The 15,726-nt window shown below is 48.4% G+C and overlaps 1 protein-coding gene across 1 annotated transcript in view; it reads left to right on the top strand.

Moving 5' to 3' along the window:
* Positions 1-604: 604 nt before the first annotated feature.
* LOC3290551 (uncharacterized) overlaps positions 605-15,726 on the top strand; it is a 17,568-nt gene continuing 2,446 nt past the window's right edge. Inside the window, exons 1-4 of the mRNA XM_550737.4 lie at positions 605-905; positions 2,151-2,438; positions 3,659-4,265; positions 14,602-14,937. Of these exons, the coding sequence (XP_550737.4) occupies positions 4,246-4,265; positions 14,602-14,937 (356 nt within the window). The 5' untranslated portion in view covers positions 605-905; positions 2,151-2,438; positions 3,659-4,245. The remainder of the gene's footprint in view (positions 906-2,150; positions 2,439-3,658; positions 4,266-14,601; positions 14,938-15,726) is intronic.

Raw genomic sequence — 15,726 nt, 5'->3', positions numbered from 1 at the left:
TGGAAGGGGAGCGGTCAAACCACCCTTAAAAGGATTGAACATTGTTGTGACTTAGGTGGTGGTACGGGAAGAGAAAAGGGAGGAATGCCGCAGCCCCGCCTGCCTGTCTGACCTCGCTAATCAACCGGGGCAAGAAGTTCTCGTGACGCTCGCTCTCTCCACGTTCGCTTTTTCTACTCGTTTCTATTTTAGTGCGCCAAATCGATCGATGATCGTTCGAATATGTATGTCCTTAGACTTTTACCACAGATGACCACGTCGGGTGCACATCATTCCATATAATCGCACACGCGCGCATGTGTCTGTGTGTGTTTGGCAGAAAGGTAAAGTCATTCCATATTTCAAACCCCATTTGACCTTTTGCTGGCGTACACGCGCACTGTACATGCGGCCACACGAGCATCGTGCGCGAGCATAGAAGATGAACGAGGATCGAAGTGTCGGTCATATCGATCAATCTTTGTGCGGTGGCAAGGGAGCCCACGGTGGAGGAGAACCGCGGGTAGGCAGAAGAAAGCACACACACACACACACACATACAAGCGCTCGCGGCAATCCAAACAACCGATCAGTTAAGGGTTGCAAAGCGTACCAACATCAGCATACGGCAAGCAGAATCGCACACGATCGATCGAGGATCGTCACCCTATAGGGGTAAATCCAACCGGAGGAAGGCAAGGGGAGTAGATAGAAGGTATGGCAAGAAGTTCCATCTTCAGCACGCTGCTACGCCTTGTTTCATTGATCCAACGTACAGACGGGAGGGGGTCGTTTGGCGCTCCCGAGTGGTGGCGAGAAAGTTTTGCCTAACCGTGTGTCAGAGCGTCCGGCGTGTTCTCGTCCGTGTTCGACAGCTTCGTCGAATCATCGCTTCTTCACTTTTGCAACTTGTTCGGAATGGAATGGTAAGCCTTCGTTTGCCTTTCTCACTCACTCTCTCTCTCCCTGTGCTTCGCTCTTCCCGCGCTCTAAGCCCTATTCTTGGCGACCGTTTCGTGTCCAGCGCCCGGGAAAGACACTGCCATGCCACCGGGGATCGCTATGAGAGGATCGGGGGCTAAAAGTCGTACCTCTTGGGAAACGAAAAATTCCTCCACCTCCTAACCTCCCTTACCCCGTTACCCCCTCCCCCTCACCATAGCAATCGGATAATCCTCGCAAATCATCCCAAAACGCCATTCTTGGAAGCGCTGACCGCATTTCGTGATCGCTTGCGCTGCACCTAAATGCTCATACATCGGTGCCAAAGGGGGAAGAGGAGGGGAAGCTCAATCTATCCAACCTCCCCCCCCCTCCCTGTACGGCAGCGGCAATCTAAGCCATTGGCAGCACCCAACCACTTGGTGCCCACACGGTACTTGTCCTAGTTTTGTGGGCTTCTCCAACCATCCCAAGCCGCAGGAAAGTATTACAATGGGACGTCTTGTCCGACTGCGGGGACAGTGGGGTGGCCAGGTGCGGGGGGACGTGCGGGGAGGGGGGTTGCACTCCCAAGATGCTGGGCGGTGGTGGTGTATGAAAAATGCAGAAGCGCCATCGTGTTGTTCGAACAGCGTGCTGGATTGTGCATCGCGCTGCGCGGGGGCTACTTTTGGTTTGTGTGTGAGTTGTTTCCATCCCTGTTCTTCATACCACCCCCCTTCATCGCCTCCTCTCCCATTGCCCTCTCCGTGTCATCCCATGCCCTGTGTGCGTGTGTGTGGGCCTACGCGCTTGGGATGATGCATTTTGTTTTCGGGATGCGTTTACTTTCCTTCTCACACACCTCTGGGCGCTCTGCCGACCCCACCGTGGCCATCCCACACCCCTCCCGTGGCGGGCAGTAGGCTGCAGTGTACGCGTTAGAAGGGATCGTTTGTCTTGCGTGGTGTGATCGTTTGCTTTTCTGGGATGCTTTTATGCCACCCTTGCATGCCCCCCCCTCCCCCTCCCTTCTTCATCCACCATGGGTGCAAACAGAACGACCGAACCGGAGAAGCGCAGAGCAGCGGAATCAGAGAGAAAGAAAAGCGAAACATAAAATTGGCCGACTGTCGACGAACGGACGGAGCGGGAAGCAGCAGGGCGATGAGAACAGTGCAAAGCGCGCTAGAAATATATATGTATGTACATGTGAAGATCGCGGGCGCGCGCGTCTTTTTTTTACGCAGAGGAAGATGATGGCTGGTACTCACCTGCGCCACGGTCATAAACGACCGACAGCGATGATGATGGTGATGATGATGGCGATGATGTACGCGCCCATCACATGCGCCCAGGCTCGTTCGGTTGGGCTCTCACATTTCATTCCCCGATAGACGAGCGGAGGGCCACCTGCAAAAGTCAGCCTTGGCCCTGGGAACGAGTTGCGTGCCTGCCATGTCCGTTCGCCGCTGGTGGGGCTTTGGAGCTGAGTGGCTTACGCTCCTCACTATGGGAAAGATGCTGCTCGGTGGAAGGTAATATGATGTTTCAATTGTAGTATTTTTCTTAGGTATAAGTTTGGAAAAGATCAAAGCGAGGTGTTAAGTAATATCCCAATATATACGAGAAGAAACTGGTTTAAAGCTGGGACATTTGAAGATGTTATGATCATCATTTTGCTAAGCCATCAACTGTGTATTAATGTGCAGGAAGTTGCCTTAGATATCCATTACAACTCTATGTTCCAAGACTGTGTAAAGGCTATAAAAGCGATGTGATCCGACCGTTCTTCTGGAATAACAAATTGGATCGAGACTACAGCGAAACAGATAATTTCTATTGTATCCTCTAGGAAGTAGGAAAGAATGAGACTGTTGTATCAAAGCCAGGGGCGGCTTAACACGATTGGAGGACCTAAGCTGTCACACGAATGTGGGCCTTTCTGACGTGTTCAGCGAGAAGTTGTATGAGTAATTCTAAACTAGAGAAGGATTGAGAAGCAAATTTACTTATGAGCAGGTGGTGGGATCCTTTTTCGGGGCCTCTCGAGTTCTAAGGGCCCCACGTCCGCGTAGTGCTTAATCCGCCCCTGATCAAAGTTCTTGAAATTCAACGGCTAGCGAACTCAACAGAGTCGCGAGCAATCGATTTAAGGTTTCGATTATCTCCCCCAGAAAAATATTAAACTACACAAATTACAAAGTTTGGCGAGATAAAGTACATAACTTTAAAATACCTTCAATTCCACGCATATATCACTCTTACGTATGGGTGCACGGTCCATTCGGGGCTTGAACCAATGACGGACATGCTTGTATCACAAGACCGCCAGATGAAACGATTCAATGCATTTTAAACCCAAGAAACTTAAGCTTTTGCAATGTAGTGTGTAGTGAAAATGATGCATCTAATGCTCAAGCGGATCCAATTTGGAACATTTTTTGAAGTACAACATTATCAATTTTAAACAGGATTTTTAAAAATGAAGTACAATCAAAGATTTAGTAATATTTAACCTCAACCAGAACAGCCAATTCCTTGAAATCTCGACCCTATTCCCCTTATTTTGAAATTCATTTTGAAAACGCCAATCCCACTGTGCATTCTGCGGGAACTTACCTTCCCGATGACTTTCGCTCGCTTTGCCGATCACTCGCCACTCGTTCGGGACTCCACACCACCCTTTCACCCTCAAACGCACCCCTATAATAACCCCCCCCTCCATCCCCCCCTGCATCGAAAACCCTCCGCGCAGCATCACGGTGGTCGCCACCCGAAGCTGACCACGGCCACTCACGCTCACTCACCGCGCTCTCTCAGTCGTCAGTCGTCGAGCGAAACTTGATCCGTGCACGCCGAAACGTTTCTACGCGCGCCGAACGTTACGCCTGCTATCTTGCGCATCACCTTCACCACCACCACCACCACCGATCCGGCCGGTGTGCGTTACCAGCGAAGCTTTTCCTGCGCAGACCAACCAGTGCGATCACTTCATTCTGTCCGGTTCCGTCAACGCGAACGGATTGCACGATTGCTGTGCAGAGCGCGATTTTCCATTCAATTTTTCCGCACGTGAGCGACAGCTAAAGAGAGTGTGCAAAGAAAGGTGTCTGGGTAGCTTTTTTGGTAGGCTTTTTTTTAGAATTGCTGTTTAATTTAAGTGAGAAAACAAAGTGTTGGCAAGTGGTTTGCAAACGGTTTGAAGTGCAAGTGTTTTCCACCGCTTGCTTCGATAGGCGAGCTAATAGTTTTGCGTGTGCTTCCCGTGCTTAGTGACAGTAACGTTCGAGCAGAGCAGCGTGGCAGCTACTAGGAGCACTTACCCAACTCCGACACGACACGATGTTTGGCAATCGATTTTCGTAAGTACCCGTTTAATAACCGTCCAAATCCAGGAACAGCTTGCACGGAAAGAGGCCGTCAAAGGGGGCAACTGTCTATTGTGGGAAGCCACCGAAAGAAGAAGGCAGCTTCCGAGGTGCGTGCCTGCTCGACCCGAACGCGTTCTGCTTCGCGGTGGTCGAAAATTCCGAGGAAATTTGGTTCCCTCCGTCCGTCCGGCCGGAGATGATGGTGATGCTGCGCAAAAAAGCAAGTAATGCTAAAGCCATCCCATCCTTCTACCATCCGTCCGGCGTGGCGCTCCACACACACACACGTACACATGCACACACACAAAAGCAGATGATTCATTGGTCCACGAGTCCCAGTGGACCCAGGGTTCTTATGCTTTCTCACTGTGCTGCAGTGCAGCGAATCATCTCCAGTGTGCAATGGCGCCCTCGGCACAACACCAAACACACACACGAAAAAGAAAGACACAAAACTCGAAAAGCAGGCTTTTGCGCAAACCGGGTGGTAGTGGACGGCGCGCCGCACCGGAACAGGCCACTGGCAGAAGAAGAATTGGCGATTGCACATTTCCAGAATTTAATATTCCAAAACGCAACGCCCCGGAGTGCGCCTGCCCCCCACATGCATGGTGCTGCACCAACGAAATGCAACAAACGAAATCCATAAATTTTGCGGTCCCAACGGTCAGTCGGCGGAACGAATCGGTCCGGTGCCGCGGGGGCATTAGATCTTTCCTCGCCCACCCTTCGCTTGTCCCCTTTTTCCCGAGGGCAGTTTTGGATGCTTGCATCTCGAGCCTTGGGGACGCATGCATCGGTTCTTCCCTTCGGGTGGGTTATTCCGAGAAAAGCAAAAAAGCAAAAAAAAAAAACAGATTGCAAAGAAAGGAAGGGTAAAAACACCACACACACATGCACGCAAACACACGCAAGAATAGACGGTATATGCAGAATGGTATGCGCAAAGGCACCCTCTCGTTGCGTATTTGCCATTTTCTTTTGCATTCCTAAGGGGACCGAGGGATGGAGGAGCGACCGGGAGGAAGGGAGGCACCATACCCAACGGTACCGTTTAGAAGTGTGCGGTGGACGGCGGCTTAATGGTTATGACCGGTGCAGCTACGGACGGGTATCAGGTTTTGTCCAAGCCAAGGGAGGACAGGTTGACAAGTTAAAACCCGGTTCCTCCGACGGGAGGCAACTGATAAGTGCGAGGGGAAGCTGGGGCGGGGGGGAGGAGCAACTGGGGTGGGTAAGGCATACCTGGGCAGAAGAATGTGAAGATGAGCCAACCCCGTGGGGTCGACAAGTGAATTTTGAGCTGCGCTGCCCGTGACTCACATGAGCCAAGAACTTAGCAGCACTAGCAGTTGTGGTAAAGAATAAAAACGGCACCGCGGGCGGGCGGCTCCAGGGTGGGAAAGCGGTCGGGTTTGAAGGTTGCCGGTTCACACGCCGCGTGCGCCAAACGTACGAGGGTCATTGTGAAGATGCGCCAGTGTGATGGCGATGATGGCGTGCTCTAACGAAAGATGCGGAAGCACATCTTAGCCCGCTCGCGGACGGGTGAGAAAACGCGGCTAGAATAATGCGCTCGTTTCGTTTGTTTGTGTGCCGTGGAGGACGCATTCCGTGCTGGTGGTGTTGGTGTGTGACGCATCGCCCCGGAGTCCGGAGCTGATGATGGGTGTTTGGATAAAGACTCGTATATTTTGGGCGTTGTGCTGTCTGCAGCGTTGAGAGGAGTTTTAAACATTTATAAGTCTTTCTCCTGCATTGCACAAGACGCAACCCGTCACCGGGCGAATGTTACTCGTTTCTATTATTCATTTCTATTATAACAAACTCACATACACAACCGCCCTCTTTTATAATGTTTGCACAAGAGTGATTGTGTTGTACAGAGAAAAGCGAAATTTACAATTTTTTTGTTGCTCCCCTCAAATAGTTTTTCATTTTAAACCCACAAAGTGGAACGAACAGTTTGCTTCATTTTTCCCCCTCCAACTTTATCAATTATCTCCTCTGTGCGGACATTTTCAGCGAGTAGTGTGGCACGCATTTGTAATTCCAATTGTTTTACTAAACGTTTTATTTTGTAAATAGATACTTCCTTCCTTTCTTCTATTTTGTTTTTAAATTACGGTTACATTCACTGCTAGAGCCGTCGCTCCTTCCTTGTTTGTTTATTTAGAATGAAGCAAAAACGCGACAAAAAAGAGCAGAAAATTGACGATCTGCTTGCTTCGATCGCAATCGCTTCCTTTCTCATCAGTCAGCCTACATTCTGCTGCCTTCGTTTTAAATCTCCCTCGTTTGCTAGTTCCCGCGCATTAGCTGCTATGATTAATCCGTCTCGTCACTTCATTTGGTGGCCTTTAAACACTCACCACCACCACCACCCTTTTAACGAGCTAACCCCATGCACAGAGCTAACGGGATGGATGGTGCGGGACACAATCGGAAGTTCCGATCGAGGGCTGGGCGATGAAGCGACCAGCGTCACGATCGCTGTCCACCGGTTTCGGGACGCTAGAATTAAATAGAAAATCGTTTTGGAGAGTTTTAGAAACACGAAAACAACCCCCTCGGACCGTGCTGAAGATGGGGCTGATGTTGCTGTGGCTGGTGCTGCTGATGATGATGATGGGGTATCTCCCGCTTCGATGGCTGCCGATCCCGATAAGCGAACCCCATTCCGGCCGCTTGCTTCCCATCGCAGCGGGGGGTGCTTTTCTCTTCCCAAGGGGAAAACGGGAGCAAAAACTCGACTCGGCTCTTCTATCCCTCCCGGGGGCAAAAGGGGTACTACCCGATTTGCCAATTATTTTGCGCGTCTAACCGGGCTCGATCAAAACTCGTGATTTTTCAAACCCTCATCGGCAGGGGCAGGGAACTGCATCCCAAAGCGTCCCCAATTTGTGCACATTTGCACACGCACCGCTGTGACCCCTGAGGAAATGGGCCGCAATTGCAATTTAAGCTACGGGATCACGATCAGCCACGATCAGTGAATGAAAAAAACAACACAACACAACATAAAACCACCCAAACCCGCCCCATTTGGAGGAATAAATTGGAGTAAAACAAACTGTGCAAAGCTGTTTGCTCTCTGCGTGTGTATGTGTGTGTGTCCCGCCGTATCAGACAGTGCAAATTAGACGCCTGGTTGTTGGTTTATTTTTTTTTCTTTCTTGTTGCTTTTGCGTAGTCGCGGGGCGCTGAATTTGGGCGCTGTGAATTGTGCTGTGCTTTCACAGGGCCATCACACCCCGCGGGAGCTGGGAGTGAGATAGGAGCAAAACAACAAAAATCGAGAATCATTATTTTTGACACCGAAAATTTCACCCGCAAAAGCATTAATCATTGGCACACTCAGGGTGGGTCAGGAGTTGGATGTTTTTTTTTTTACGTTTTCGTTCAAAGAAGGTACGATCTGCCGTGGGGAAACGTGAAAGAACGCGCACAGCATGATCGCAACATAGTTTTTTGCGTGTGTGTGTTTTCGTTTTAATGTTGCCGTTGTTGGGTGGTTTCTTCACCTGCATAAAGGATCGGCCAATTTCGCCATCCGTGTGTTTGCGGCCCGCAAGGCGTGATGCGCGATGGAACAAATTGAAAAACCAGAACGTTGGGCTGTGTGTGATGAATATTTATCGTCCGAATCAGGCAGCTGGCTGACAACGAAAACGGGATTGGGAAATTAATTGCATTCCGGTTGATTCTTTTGCACGATAAACAAAACAGACACAATCTGCGTATCAAACTTCAGGCGTGCGATTTGTGGCTTATTATTTAAATCATTTAGCTTCAAAAAGTTGCATAATTTGAAACAAACATTCAGTGTGAAATTTCTTTAAAAAAAAATAGAGAAAATGATTAATTATTTGCTTTTCAAATTGATGCTCATTATGTTATGGGCGATCTTATCGTACAATAAGCAGCAAAATGTCATAAAATGCAACCTGCAAGAAAATAAATCAATAAACGTACGTAAGATCGATCAAAATGTCCTATTTAACAAGCAATTCCGGATGTACCGATTTACGATGTGACTATTAGCGCTAATGATGCTCGAATGATGTCTAATTTGAGGTTTAATGGCGCTCATTAGCTCATTTTCCTAAGCATAGTTATTCACACGGCTCTGTCATGTCCAGCCACCGCTTGGTTTATTGTATACGATTATACAATATATGATCGTGAAATTTAAAAAACAATCACAAAAATTTACGTTAAGTTTATATCAATATTTCATATGATGGAAGTCATGAAGGAAGATTTCATAAAAAAAGAAGAATCATCTTCAGTGTCGACAATATTATCCGTTCCGTTCCTGTTCTGCTCGCTCGTTGAAGTCTTTCGCGCGCACAAACCGCACCACACTGATCGGCGACCTCATTAGAAAGCTCGCAAAGGTAATTGCGCGTTTATTGAGCCGCATGTAGGCGTCAGCTTGTAGATGGGTGCAGGCCCCAGCCCAACCACCCCAAAAAGGGAGCCAGCCCGGTAAAGAACCAGCTGGTGACGATGACGATCAGCAAAAAGTCCCATTAACGCACCTGCTGTGACGCGGCTCGCTTGTATGCTCATCCTAATTTCATCGCCTAATTGCAACTAGCTTCCCCATCCAGCCCCTCCCTGCCTGCCATCCTGCTCCCTGTGCCAACCCTAATAGCTTTACCATTCTTTCCTCCTCCTCCCCCCGCCTGAATGGATCTATTTTGCGGGTTAAAATCGTGAATCTTTCCATGGGTTTTTTTGTATTATTTTCTTCTGCTTTTACGTTATTTTGCCATTATCTCCCGTTTTACTGACGAAGAAGTAAGTGGTTGCGCAAAACGGGAAGGTTCTGCCTGGCTTTTTTTTGCTTGCCGGCCGGCGAGATTTTACACGAGATATCATGCATAGATACCCACACACACACACACACACTCATACACTTGAGAACGTCGCTAACGGTTTAGATTTGGGGGTGCGTTTTCGTAACGGCAGGCGGCGACATACAGGTGTGCCGGTGCCGTGGTAAAAGATAAGAACGAAAGATCTCGAGCCGGCCGGCGAAGGAGAACGAACCGGGACACGACGGTTTCCCCGCCGTGACGGACGATTTTATCCACACCACCCGGTGGGGGTATTCGGGAGGGAGATGCGGGGACCCATTTTTTTACGATCACCAAGATTCATTAAAAGCATACTTATTGGGGGGCTACGGCGAGAGCTTCAACATCTCCCATCAAAACCCCATTGACCCGTTTTCCCGACGATCGCTTTATTTGTTCACCATCGCGGTCGTTTTTTTTTCATTTAATTTATTGGTTCGGAAGAGTAAAATGAGTCATTAAAGTGTGTGATGGGCCCGGGTTGGATGCACGGCCAAGTGCATCCTCCGAGTGATGGAATATTTTTACGATCATGCCGATCGTTCGATCGTTCAGTGAAAATCGAAGGAAGGAACCGACGAATTGATGTTCCGTCCCGTTTCGGCGGGACGTTGTTTGATTTGATGGCCGTCTTGAGATGAGTGGCCGGGGCGTGCCTCAGTGTGTTTGTTCTCTATTACGCACGGAGCCATGCGAGAAAGAATTTCAGTAGCACTCGCTGCCCCATCTGCCCTTTCGTAGCTATCGAAAATCTGTCATAAAACCGACAACCACCGCCACTGGGAAGCTGCGACGCCCTTTCATACTGTGTCTGACCGCATTCTCAGACCGGAATGCAACAGTTGGTTAATTGTGAACTTAATAATAATAAAACAACTCACTCTCGCCGCTGACGCTAATGAGAAAGTCACTAAAGCTTCGGGATCGATTGACCAATCGAAATAAGTGGAGGGTTTGGGCCGCTTGTTACCCATTTAGCGCTGGAAAGCTATTGCCGTTTTCCCATTATTTATTTGTCTTTTAACCGGTGGAAATCTGTGCCGATTGAGGGATGGGATTGGTTTGATTGATTTTTCCTCCTCCAATTTCTATTACCTTCCGCTCGTGTGTGTCTGTTTGTTTGTTTGTTTTTTTTTTTGTTTCGTTTGCTTCCACCGGCAAAATAGCGAATAAAATGCGTACGAAAATCATCGCGGCACGGCTAAACATAAGCCACAGTAAAAGTAGAGTGATGGTTTTTTCTTCTTTCTCCAGCATTGAGCCGTTTTTTGATGTTTGCATTGTTTTGCAAAACCGCAAAAAAAGTGAGTGGAAAGAAATGATTTATTTAACGGAAAAGATTTCCACTTTCTGGTCAAGCTTGAAAAGCCCAATTCCGGAAAAAAACCTTCCTCCCTTGCTTCCTATCGGCTTAGCTTTCTCTATCGATCGCGTTCTCCTCCACCGCAAAGGAAATTAGAGCCCCGAAAAGAAAAAAAAACACCAAACTAGCTTCTCGCAGCTCCCGCTCCAACGCCCCGAAAGGGTACGGGGAGTGGACCCCCGAGCGTCCACCTAATTGGCCTAATGAATGAGCTTAGATTAGCTTAGCATTGGTTTGGGGAGAAAAGTAGTGGTCGAAACGGCAAACAATCCGAAAGCCACACCGATGTGTCCCAGTGTCGATGTACTTTTTTTTGCCTTTCTTAGGATTTTTTTTTGGTGTCCCCAATTAATGTGAACGCGACACCAGAACGGGCCGTCGGAGTTGATATTGGAAGAACTGTGGTGAAATTTCTATCGTCTCCTTAGCTCACCGTCGTCCCTCCCTCAAAGGTCTATCGTGGTGGTGTCGAATTAGGTTGGGCAGCTAGATAGAAATGTTAGTTTTCGGGGCCGTGAGACAATTATTCAAACAATGTTGACAGATGTAAATTTCGCACCGGGCGCTCCCCGACCGCAACGTATGGGTTGAGGGAATATTAGCCAACGGGCCACCGGTGGTGTGTTTGAAGTAGTCTTTCATGCATAATTAATTGGCGAATGAGATTGCCGATTTTTCTTGCTGTATTAAAGGTCGTGTTTACATCAGTTCGGCGATTAATCTGTTGATGTGAGTGAACCGATGTGTGCAGGCACACAAATGGTTTCGGTTGATCTTTAGCAAGCGTTATCGTAATCTAGTTCCATTTTTCCATCAAGCATATCTTGATTAAGTTGATATAATTCAGTTTGGATTAATCGTTTTTGTTCCAGAATTACGCCATAATTCGGTAAATGTGTTTTTTTTTTTGCGCTCCTAGCCAAGTTTAAGTATTTGAATTATGTTTTCTTCCGCTTTTATACATCCAATCTTGTAGTTTATATTAAATCTTCTCTTTTTTAAAGGAATGATTTAATTATTGCATGATCCTGCTTAAATGTAATAATACTAATATTTCGGCATCTCGACGATTATCTTCCAGCTAAGGTCGTTAAACTTTAGCGGACTGGTGGATCCGTAACTAATGGTTTCGCAAAAGCATGCAATTAGAAGCCATTTGTGGCTATCCGCACCCCGATCTTTTCAGCTAGTTGCCTGAATAAACTGTAAACTGGATATGATCTTGTGCTCATGCCCTAATACCTACTAAACAACATTCATTCTATTTCGTGAACAAAATCATACTATCTACTCTGATTTAAAGCGATCTTTGAAGTTTGAATTTCAAAATCCCTCAAGCAGTGACCGTTGAGCACGATAACGATAACAAATTTATTCAAAAGCATTACTCATAGGGTTTTTTTGTTGATGGCTATTCCAATGTTAGTCGAAAAATTCCGATCATTCTGAATAACTGAAACAATCATTGCAACGAAACGGTAAAATTCTATCATCCGTACTTCCAGTGCGCAAATGGGAAGAACTTTTTATTTGCGCCAAACCCGAACGAAAAAACCTTATTCCCGCTCACCATATTACTCATCAGCCGAAGCAGAGCAACTTAACAATGATAAATTTTTATCGCATGACATCATCGCTCTAATTGCACCATAAAACGCACAAAAATAAAACTTCAGGACACGGCACGGCAATTGCGCCGCACAAATTCCAGCCCCGTCAGCGTAGCTGTGTCGTCGTTCAAATTGATTCCTCACCAAACCCTCGGCGAACCGAAAATTGGGTTCGGTGACGATGACGGGTCAGGTTTTTGTTGCGGAGGGCTTTCGTGAGGTAATTATCAAGCAAACTTCACTTCACCCACTGGTCACCATTTACAGCATGAGTTCATGCTTCCCGTCGGTTGTTCTAACTGTAGTAGCATCGGCCTGACCGGGCATGCCGCTGGAACCACCCAAGCAGCGCTAGCAAGAATGATGAACAGGTTTACCGGGCAGGGAGACATGGGCCATGGCTTGCCAGACAAGTACCGGACCAACAGCAAAGGTCAATAGAACGGAGGCACTTCCGAGCGTTCTATTATTCCGAGCAGACCGCAACCGCAAGAAATGAAGACGACCCCAAAACAACAAAAGCACCACACACAAGACCGCACAATGCGGAAAGCGCAATAAACAAAAAAGCAGCAGCAACAAAAAAACATTCCAAAATAGAAGCAAACGATGACTGAAGCTGTTTTCTAGCTTACAGTGGGCAGAAAAGCGTACAGAGGAAAACAGCAATTCCCCCTGCAACCCTTTCCCTTTGGGCGGCTGGCGCGAAAGCTCCTCGCACGCGTCCAAACAATACACCCAGTTCTCCGCCCAACGGCCCAACACTTGAAGAATTTGGCCCGCTCCAAGAACGCCAACTCGTTACGGGGTGATTTCGCGCAATCCGACCGTATCGCGATAATTGCCAGAAAAGCGCGAAAATCCATCCGCACGGCGTTGGGTGCAGGGTACGTTTGGGTGGACGATAAAAACAAAATGGTCCAGCGCCGCGCTTCGGTTGAGTTCGCTGACAGGTTGGGGGGGTGTTGATGTGTTCTAGAAGCGCAATAGTAAGGGGAGGAGAAGGAGGAGGATACGGTAGAGAATGACCATTGTGAAGTTTGCCGCTAGAACAACGCCGCTCTAGTCGGAACAGCTTATTTTTTATGACCCTTTGGCTTTGGTTTTCTGGAACAGATCGATCCGATCGATCCGAACAGCATTGCAGTAGATCCGCAATAGAAATGGGTCCACGAATGGGGGGCACGGGGGTTTATTTTTTGCTTCTAACTTTTCTCACTCCCAGTTCGGTATCGAACAGATATGGATACGCGATGTACACCGCGCCCTAGCCGGTACCATACCTGGACAGTATGTGGACAGAGTGATCGCAATTCCCACCCCGAATCGAATCGGGAACCAAAACTGGGACCTCTTCCGCAATAGGGTGCCTTCCCACACACACACACGCACACACACACTCATGGGCGGTATTATGACCGCAAATGGTCAACCCCGTTTGGAATGCACACATCCATCTCGGGACGTCCTCGATTTGCTGTTTTCCTCCTCTCCCATTCCCATCTCGATCGTGTACCGAAGGAAACAGGAGGGAGGCCTAAAAATCCTCCCCGATCCGATCGACTATCGACGCACGATCACGATCGCGATTCTGCAACTCTCCTTTGCACGATCTCGATGCTCCAGGTGCTAATGTCCTGTGCGACAGCAGCTTATCAATAATACATAACAGCTACGGATTATACGCTACACGGTCAGTTGCGTATTATAGAGAGCGAGAAAGAGAGACACACACACGCGCGTGCGCGATCTTGCCGTAGAACACAGTACGGTTCTGTTGGCGCAGGTTCTTGCACCGTAAGCGGCAATCCATTCCGGCTGATTTAATGACGATCTGGGCACGGCAAGAAGCCAGCAATAAGAGTAAAAACGCACACGCTACAAAGAAGAGCGCAAACAGCGAACCCCTTATCGTCGGGCAGCGGGCAAATGATACTAACGGTACCGGCCCGGCCGGTGTGTGTGTATGGGGGGAACCAGCGACCGTGTCAGTGTGCACTGCACGAGGCCCCAGCCCAGCGTCTCCAGCCTATCCGACAGTCGGTGGACATCGTCTTGCGTTCGTCATCGTCTCGCATGACGCCATGCTTCACGACATATTGCCGGTGTTCCGTGCGAGTGGCGTAAAATGGCAAATTTCCCGTCCTCCGGGGCGAATGGCACGCACTGATGAGATGCTTCTTTCGCCCTCCCGGCCAGGGCCTCTCCCCTTTGCTAGCCCGTTTTGCCGTGCTCAGAATTAACCACACCTGCCCGCTGCAGGCGGACCTTATTTTCCCCCGCCTGCCTACCTACGAGCTGCACTATTTAGTACCATTTAAGGCCTAAAGACACTAAAGTATTCATTTCCCATCTGTTTCAGTCCCCTTCCGCTCCGGACGCAGGGGCTGTGGGGTCGTTCGACAGCCGACAAAATTTATTCATACGCGAATAACTATTTATTTTCCAACTCATTTTCTTTTTTTCCCATTTTCGTGCCCGCCCGGCAGACTGTTGCTGCTTGGCGCTACCCTCGTGCTTGGGTGCGCACTGGCGGAGAAGGCACCGGCCACCGTCGCGAAAACCATATCGACCGACCACGACACGAACGCGAGCCCCGGAGCGTCCCTGGTGACCGGAAAAGCTGTCCGGCTCGGCAAGGCCAGCAAAAAGTCCACCCCGATCACGTACATCAAGACGCTCGCGATGGACAGCAGTGCAGCGCAGTCGAACGAGCTGGACGCAGGAGCGCACCATCACGGGCCGCACAAGAACGCTAATCGGTTCGCGCCGAAATCGCTGGACGTTTCCTCCAAGAAGGATCTGAGCAACGCGGAGCTGTTCGGGTGAGTAAAGTGGGCGATCGAACGGCTTGGGGTAGGGGAGATCTATTAATAGAAGTCGTATCGTTGGCAAACAAGACAAGCAGGCATAGAGTGAAACGCCGATGGCCGATCGCGATCGCTGCGAGATCTGTTCAATTCGAGCTGATTTTGGAGATCATCATAAACCTATCATTATGACGCCTTTGCACGCTTTTGATGAGAAGATCCGGTGTTTAATGCAAATTTGGGAAGGTGATAGATCTACAGTGGTGTGCAAAACAGTGGCAGCTGTTAGATGGTTTAATATTGAAAGCCTTGATAATCATCATACGCAAGGCTCTTATGATAATAATCAAACAGCTTTTTTATTGAAATTAACTGAATAGGAGACAATTTAGTCTAGAATTCCAGAAGGAAGTGTTACTTCTCGAATGGTCCAAGTGTAAATGTGCAATAATTGAGAAAGGAGGCCACCCAAAACTAGTAATAGGCGTAAAAATCAATAAAAATGATGGACATGAATCAATCATAGTTTTATTAGGAGAACAAGCATTTCGCACGTGTAGGTAGCACAGATCTTGTACAGCATATTTGCAGCCAAAATCGATCAATTCATGTCATAAACTTGCATTTCCTTCAATGGAATTATGGGTCAGCTCTAACAATACCAACAGTGAACGAAGAAACTGCCACTGGAATTATTTTGCACACAGCTGTACGCAAAGAAAGACGCACAGATATACCTGTTTTCGTGGTGGCACATATTTGTTTCACTATTGGAAACTGCTCAAAACACTCCGGCCGAATCGT

This window comes from Anopheles gambiae, chromosome 2 (genome assembly GCF_943734735.2).
Source record: "Anopheles gambiae chromosome 2, idAnoGambNW_F1_1, whole genome shotgun sequence".
NCBI classification, from domain to species: domain Eukaryota; kingdom Metazoa; phylum Arthropoda; class Insecta; order Diptera; family Culicidae; genus Anopheles; species Anopheles gambiae.
The sequence above is the reverse complement of the archived record's forward strand: the minus strand, read 5'-3'. Positions and strand labels throughout refer to the sequence as shown.